An 8,405-nucleotide genomic window follows, 5' to 3' on the forward strand; every position below is an offset into this window, starting at 1 on the left:
AAAACACCTAGATATTTAACACACAGAACTGGAATAAACATTAACATCTTTATTTAGTACTTCTGTGTAGTAATAACAGAATTTCAAACAATTAATCAAAATAGTATTTTCTCTGCCTTTCATGAACAGTACAAACATTTATGTTGTTTTTAAATGTGCTATTTCAAAACAATGTGCAAATTTGTAAAACTAAAAAAAGCCATTAATTTCTCTTGTTTAGCTATATTATATAACTTTTCTTAAATCTATATCTGTCACCAAGTTGTGAAAATATGTTATGAGACAGATAATTTGTTGAAAAAAATCGACTGATCTCCTTCCCTTCCTCCCTGAGCTACTGACATCTGCAGAAATACAAACCCCACTGAAATACAAAGAGCACAGAAGCCTGCCTGACTTCTGTCAGTTCTGAGACCCTGTTGCTGATCAGATGGTTCGTTTTTTGACCAAGCGGCGTATTTCTCTAGTTAGCACTGGGAACATGGAGAAAAGGCAGAAGTGCTCAATATTTTCACAGCTTGTCGGTCTCATAACATACTGTCACAACATAATGACCTAAATATGTACGTAGCTTACCTTCCTTTGTGCTTTCTTTCAAGGTGTCGATGAAAGTTGGACGTAGTCCCTACCTCTGATAGTGAAGCACTGCAGAACTTACATTGCGCTGTATGCTTTTTTCTCAATGTTACTTTACAAATATGTTCTTTGTGATTTAATTAGCCCAATTTTATAATCGATGATTTGGTCGACATCTTATCCCGTTCTCAGACAACCACTTGTGACTTTCAATCAAAGTGCTGCAGCCCGCAGGTGAAAGGGGGTGGGCGGGACAGCGGTAAAAAAAAAAAACATGCATTCACCAATGAGACAGGTTATAGGTTGGGTTTGAATCCAAGCATCCAATAAAAAGAAGGATCTTAAAGAAACTGATAATATTCTGATGATTAGCGTTATTTCCACAGTTGTGGTCTTGAAATAAAATGCAGAGTCCTCAGCGCCCGAGACCGAGACGAGACCGAGACCAAATGCAGTCAGGTCCGAGACGAGACCAAGACCATCAAAAAATGGTCTCGAGACCAAGACCGATCTCAAGTACTACAACAGTGGTATCCAGTCCATCGCAGGGCAACACAGAGACAAACAACCATTCACACCTAAGGAGGATTTAGAGCAGCCAGTTAACCAAACAGTCATGTTTTTGGACTGTGGGAGGAAGCTGGAGTACCCAGAGAGAACCCACCATGCTCAGAGAGAACATACTAACTCCATGTTGAAAGACCCTGGGAATCGAACCTGGAACCTTGTTGATGCAAGGCAGCAGTGTTACAGCAGTGAGCAGCCCTACAGCTGGAACCTAGAGGCTTTAAAACATGCAGGTGTTTCTGCTCAGGCCGACATTAACGAGGTGATTTTAATGAACCGTCAGACCAGAGTCCTACCAGAACCAGACCACATCCTGCCGCGCTGGACGCCGCTGCAGGTGTCATGTGAGCTTCTGCTGCAGCTCAGGGAGGAAAACCACATTCTGGGGGTCTCTGCTTCCCCGAACCAAACGCTGCTTCTTTCCGGCCCGCCTCTCATCTGATCCAGACTCACACATGAAGCTCCTCTAAGTAAATTCAATAAACCAGGACGCCCCAAACAGATCAAATATGTAAAGCTGGAACTTTAACCTGAAAACAGTTGTAGATAAACGTTGTGATGTCACAGCAGCTACAGACGGAGCGTTTCATTTTACTGCAGCCGTTAATAAGCTTCTGTCAGTTTATTTTATATTTAGCAGCTGCTTATTTCTGTACTCGATCTAATAACAGATCATGTTTTACAAACAGGACGGATCTGTCTCTGCAGCTGTGTTTGACCCCCCCCCCCATCCAGATGCTGTATTTTGGCCTCTGTCTGTAACCCTGAGCTGCTCTGTGGGCTGGAGCGAAGCAGCGTCTGCAGCTTCTGTTCACTTCCTCTGGCTGAGTTGTGGTTCAAACGCGATCTGAGCGCCTGCTGGTTGAACGACAGCAGGTCGGTCAGAGGTTCAGGCGGATTATTGCGATTGTCTGAACAAACGGAGAAGAAGTGCAGCTGGTTTGGGGTCTGGGATCCATGGACCTCTGATCTTACCCAGAGGTTGGTAATCTAACAGCTTGTTCTGCTCCTCTGTGTTCTTGTCCACCAGTTTCTTCTACCCATTCCTTCTAGACCGAACTGATCTTCTGCTGATCGAGGCATTCCGGCTTCTGGGCCGAGGACATCCAGTGGGATGTCTCCATACAGTGAAATGTGTCCAGGTGAGCTTTGGACCTTCAGCCGTTTGGATTCAGAGCTGATCCAGATGTTTAAACCTGAACCATTGCCTCATTTCAGAGTTCTACATCATGCTGGGAGTTCTGTCCTTCGTGGTCCTGCTGTTCTCTGTGCTGGGCGCCGTGTTTCTCACAAAGTAAGACTTTCTATCAGGATGGGATCTAAATGCTGCTGCTGGTTCTAAGCTGCCTGCTCCGTTTGGCTGCAGCTCATCTTCCACATGTGTGCCTGATGGCAACCATTTCTGCAGAAATTCATGGCAGCACTGACTGTTCCTTTATGTTCCTCAGTCGTCCGTTTATCTCAGAGAAAATGTTCCGGATCTTCATGATTCTCTGAGATCTTTGCAGCCGGTTGTTCTGCTGAATTAGTTTCTGTGTAAAAAATATTTGTTTTCATGTTAAATTTAAACACAAAGAGCCTGATTATGATGTAATCGGGTTTTTTTTCACCATGTTAGCTGTGATGCAGCAGAATAAGGAAAAGCTCCAGATATCTGCTCTTTTCTTTTACCTGCTTTTTAAAACATTTTCCTGCATTTGGCTGATTTTTTTTTTTGCAGCTTAAGTTTTTCTTTTTTCTCATCTGCTAATCAGAAGAAAAAATCTAGGATTTCTAAAGCGGATCTTTTCTTAGAACGGCTTCACTCCCCTGATGTCATTTTTTATTGTTTTTTTAGAGACCGAAGAAATTAAAATGAGCAGTTTCTGTCTGTTAATAATCATAATTATGATTATAAAAGATTTATAAACTATGGGGACAGTTTTAAATAATGCATACAGATGAAACCGAATATAGAAAAATGTGAAAAGACTGATATATTTTTTTAGCTATCTGACTTTTAATCTGACTCGGCTCGACAGCATAAAGATTTCATATCCCTTTTCTAAAGGGATATGAAATCTTTATTTATTTTTGGAGGCCTACTTACGTTTTCTTGGTAAATTGAAGAATTAGTTTTTAAACTGTTAGTCGGATGTTTTTGGTTTCCTGCTAAAAGCTTCGTAGTACCTGGTTCTCTTCCTCCTGGAAGGAACCGCTGATCTGTCAGACCAGCATACCCATACAGGTCCTTCTCAAAATATTAGCATATTGTGATAAAGTTAATTATTTTTCATAATATAATGATAAAACTTGAACATTCATATATTTTAGATTCATTTCACACTAACTGAAATATTTCAGGTCTTTTATTGTCTTCATACGGATGATTTTGGCAAACAGCTCATGAAAACCCAGAATTCCTGTCTCACATAATTAGCCTATCATGATGAAGGTCTCTAAAGGAGCTATGCACCTAATCCTGAGTCTGGAGTAGAAACATCCAGAGCCACCGCCAACAGGCGTGTGCAGGAAATGGGCTACAGGCGCCGCATTCCCCAGGTCAGCCACTTTAGAACCAGAAACAGCAGCAGAGGCGCCTGACCTGGGCTACAGAGAAGCAGCTCTGGACTGTTGCTCAGTTTTACACGTCATTTGGAAATCAAGGTGCCAGAGTCTGGTGGAAGACTGGGGAGAAGGAAACGCCAAAATGCCAGAAGTCCAGAGTCAGTAGCCACAGTCAGTGATGGTCTGGGGCGCCATGTCAGCTGCTGGTGTTGGTCCACTGGGTTTTATCCAGGCCAGGATCAATGCAGCTATCTGGAGATTTTGGAGCACTTCATGCTTCCATCTGCTGAAAAGCTTCATGGAGATGAAGACGACCTGGCAGCTGCTCACAGAGCCAAAACCACTGGTAAATGGTTTACTGGTATCACTGGACTCAATTGGCCTGCCAACTCTCCTGACCTGAACCTCATAGAGAATCTGTGGATATTGTGAAGAGAAAGTTGAGAGATCCAAGACCAAAAACTGTGGATGAGCTAAAGGCTAAACGCTATGGAAGCATCCTGGGCCTCCATGACACCTCAGCAGGCTGATAGCCTCCATGCCACGCCGCGTTGAAGCAGCCACTTCTGCTAAAGGATTCCCACCAAGTATTGAGGGCATAACTGTACAGAATTATTTGAAGGTCGACTTTTGTATTAAGAACACTTTTCTTTTATTGGTCGGATGAAATACGCTAATTTTATGCCAAAACATACTTTAAACTACCTCAACGGATGTGTATCCCTTTAGTCATGTATAAAAAAAAATGTAATGACATACTTGTTGGTGTTTTTTTAAGCATGTGGTGATCTGACCTTAAATAGGTTTTTTTTAAAGAGATAAACCCGAATCTGACGCCTTGCGCTGCGTATTAACTATAGGTATGCTGATCTGACAGAACAGCGGCTCAGGCTGACTGGATTTGACCTGCCTGACCTCTGTGTTCATACCTATATTAGACGCCGTGCTCTCGCTTGACGTCCCCGTTTTATCCCTCTGTCTCCATGGAGACGCCCTCCTCTCATCCTGGTGAGACATCTGCAGGAACATCACGCTTCCTTCTTGTAGCCAATGAACGGCCTCCTCGCCTTAGTTCACGCATCACTTCTTAGGGCGGAACTAAATCATCCTGTAAATATTGTGCACCATATTAAATGAATAAGGAGGTGATTCATTGTGTATTTTCACACTTCAAACCCAAACATCAACAATCTAACAAAAATGGACCAAATAAATGAAAGGAGCAACTAAATCCAAGCAGGACCTCCTGAGCTCCGCAGCTGCTGCTGTCACAGGTGGACGGTTGGGTTTATCATGGTTTTATTTGCTGTTTCCGTGGCGTTAATGATCATTTATTGGACATTCTGCAGTTTTAACCCATATAACCATTAATTTAAAGGGTCAGTAACAGAGAAATACAGTTTCTATTCAGGGATCATTTATTAAATGAGCCATTGAAAGGCTTGATGTCATGGAGGAGTTTGCTGCTTGTTTGCTGGATTTCATAGATCAGATCGGACCAGCTTTAGTGTCAGTGCTGTCTGGTAGATCATATTACTTGCTAAAGAATATTTTTTAGCTTTATTTGGACTGATAGTTTATTTATCAGTGCTACTAAAAAAATGTGACCTGAATTAAAACATGTCAGTCAGCGGGACCTGGGCCAAGGGGCCCCTCCTGAAAGGTGGCGACAAGTGTCTCAGAAGGGATCATAAAAACAAAGTTAGTGCCATTTGTTTATGATGTTATAACATGTTTTATGTTTTTGTTCAAATTAATTATCAGTTTTAAATAAGACGATGGCTGCAAATGTGACTCCCTGTGGCCAGTTAACGTTTAGCAAAGCAGTGGAGAAGAAACGCAGCATCCTGTGTGGCCTGTGAGCCGCTCTGCTTCCTTTAGTCGTCACCAACGTTACAAAGCTTGACCTCATTTTGCTTCTTTTCTGTTTTTTGCTCCAGTCTGAAAAACATTTCGCAGACAAGAAGTTATTTCTCAGCTCATTGAGACGATTTGATCCTTTTGATGAAAAGTTGCGGTTCTTCCCTTTAGCGTCTTCCATCTGGGTCTGATTCAGGGTCTCTAACACTTAGAGACGGACGTTCTGCTGTTGGAGGCTTTTAGTGATGAACCTCCAAAACAGACAATAAATCTGATCAAATATTTCCATATTTTAAGTTCCTACGATGTTTTTAATTGAAGAAACTAAATAGCATTTTTTATCAACTATATGTTAAAGTCATATATGAATGTTTCTTTTTTTAATCCCTTTCATTTCCTGTTCTGTTTTACATCAGGAAATGCTTCTGTTCCTTCATCATCTGGTCGGTGAAGCTGCGCAGTAAACAGCTTTTCTGCTTTGCACTAAACTACAGTTTTAATTTTCTCCAGGTACCGCGCCGTGGTTCGGACCAACCGGAGGCTGAGGGGGAGCCAGTTCCTGCAGCCCCCTATTCCTCAGTTAGAGATCCCAGCTGTGACGCCCCCACTCCCATTACTGGAGGAGGTGGAGCCACCTCCTATACAAACTCCTTTGAACAGATCCAGTGGGTTCAGGTTATCCTCCAAGAGGCTGTGGAGAGGCCTGCAGCAGGTACCACTAACAGCAAACACCCAACGGCTTCTATTTAGCTCTGACATGGCGGCAACCAGACTTTACATACGTAGACGACTCATTGGACTAGAGGGCGGCCATCTTGGATCAGACCAGCTGCTGTCAGAATGAATAGGAGGCGCCTTAGATCTCTATTTAATCACATGAAAGATGAGTCAGAGATAATTATTGCAATAATCTCTTTCATGTCACAACCACTTAAAATAACTAATTTAAAAATGACCTTTCAGTTAGATTACACAGATTTATTGATTAAAAACATTTTAACTGAACTCAAACCGGATGAGATATAATTAAATATTAATGATAATCACAAAGTTTTATATTAATATATTATAAGATTGTTTTGCAAATATTATATATTTATATAGTTTATTATTTTTCATTATTTTTAAGGATTGCTCTTTGATAATAATAATTTCTTACAAAAGAAAGTAAAGTTATTTTGTTTTTTATTAATTTTATGTTAATTTTTATTTATTTTTTGTCATTGTCCAGACATTTTTGTCAAATCGTAGTGAATGGTAAATTGATGTTGTGTCTAAAGGCTTTTTGTCCTTATAAACTTGTCTAAACTTCTTCAAAAACTCTTTTTCAAACTATTTTTTTTATTCATTATTTATGCATATGTGAACATTCCTGTTCTTTAATCAGCTAATACGTGTCATACATACGTCTTTTAGGTGGATGTGACATGTAAGAGTTTATTGTAAAATTATCTCTGACTCGTCTTTAATGTGATTAAATTGAGATCTAAGGCGCCTCCTATTCACTCTGACAGCAGCTGTCTGAACTGTGGTCTGATCCAAGATGGCCGCCCTTTAGACACGTTGGCCTCGCTCTCGACAGCGTCCAATGAGGCTTGTATGGAGGCAATGGAGTCTTTGGGGCAGACGACACCTCCTGCAGCAGGAAATCCGATGGTCATGTGACCACATTTCATCCCATGTTATAAAACCTGAAGCTGGAAATTTGTTCCCATTTAAACTTCTGTGAGTCATGAAGAAATCCTGTGAAATGTGGAAACATGAGAGTTAAATATCTCCCTGTTTATGATCATGTGGAAGTATGTGATTCACATGTATATCATATGTGTTTCACATGAGTTTTTAAAACCATGAATTGTTAGAAATTCCCACGTTCACCTCATGCTAAATTCCCTGGTGGAACACACCAATCTTCACGCTGTAATTGTGCAGCCGTGAGTTGTTTTCCTGTGAGGGAGAACCTGCAGAGGACTTTCTTTGTGTCTGCCTGACTTCATTGTTTGGATTACAGGAGCCTCGTTTTTCCAAGTCGGACCTGAACCTGCTTCAGCTGATCAAAGCAGGGAAGGAGGGGGTCTTCTACCAGGCCAGGATGAACAGAGGAACGTGTAAAGGCCACAGCATGTTCACCTGCAAGATCAGCAAGGAAGGTACATCACAAACATATGGCTGCATTTTAACTGGAGACTTCAGAGTTCCTCTCCTTCTGGGCCCCCCCTCTGGGGTCGGGGTCCTGCTATTTTTGGGCGTCTCTCTGCTCAAACTCACCTTAGCCAACCAGATCAGTCAGGATCTGCTTAATGTGTTCCATCTAAAGTTTAGCTTCTGCTGAAAATTCATTAATACCTGTGTTGGATTCCAGAGGTTGCGTTTGGTTACGGAGTCAAACAGGTCCTGGCCAGCTAATGTCTGTCCAGCTGATATATGGTGTTAGGATTTTAAGTTCAATGCCAAGTAGGATGTCACATTAATGTTGGGATTTGGTCACTCCTCTGTGGGCTGCCATGTGACTTGCCTGTTGAGGCCTTGGCTGAAAAATTGGGGGCACAGAGGTCCCCCAGCTGTTATTCACCAAAGCTGCATGTTCTCCTCTGGTCATCCTGTCAAGATGAAATATGGACACTGCTTCCCAATGTTCAAAAACCATGATCATATGGCACAGCAGTGGCTAGCTATGTCTGGATGGCTAATGCTCTTTGTAACTAAGAGGTTGAGTTAGCTGGGATATTTATATAAAAATATGATTTATTTCTAGATTTATTTTGAGTCATATGTCTGTTACTATGCAGGTTTTTAATAATAAATAATAAACTTTATTGAGAAATTCCCTCAGTGCATTTAACCCCTCCCCTTGG

General features: G+C 41.5%; 1 protein-coding gene across 1 annotated transcript; it reads left to right on the forward strand.

Moving 5' to 3' along the window:
* The first annotated feature begins 2,031 nt into the window (after positions 1 to 2,031).
* Positions 2,032 to 7,882, forward strand: LOC107091206. The gene is made up of 4 exons (XM_015384997.1): positions 2,032 to 2,285; positions 2,362 to 2,437; positions 6,061 to 6,262; positions 7,562 to 7,882. The coding sequence occupies exons 1-4, from the start codon at positions 2,258 to 2,260 to the stop codon at positions 7,880 to 7,882; spliced, it is 627 nt and encodes a 208-aa protein (XP_015240483.1). The 5' UTR covers positions 2,032 to 2,257.
* The last annotated feature ends 523 nt before the right edge of the window (positions 7,883 to 8,405 follow it).

The sequence above is a fragment of the Cyprinodon variegatus genome, unplaced genomic scaffold (genome assembly GCF_000732505.1).
Source record: "Cyprinodon variegatus isolate N-32 unplaced genomic scaffold, C_variegatus-1.0 Scaffold329, whole genome shotgun sequence".
Lineage (NCBI taxonomy): Eukaryota > Metazoa > Chordata > Actinopteri > Cyprinodontiformes > Cyprinodontidae > Cyprinodon > Cyprinodon variegatus.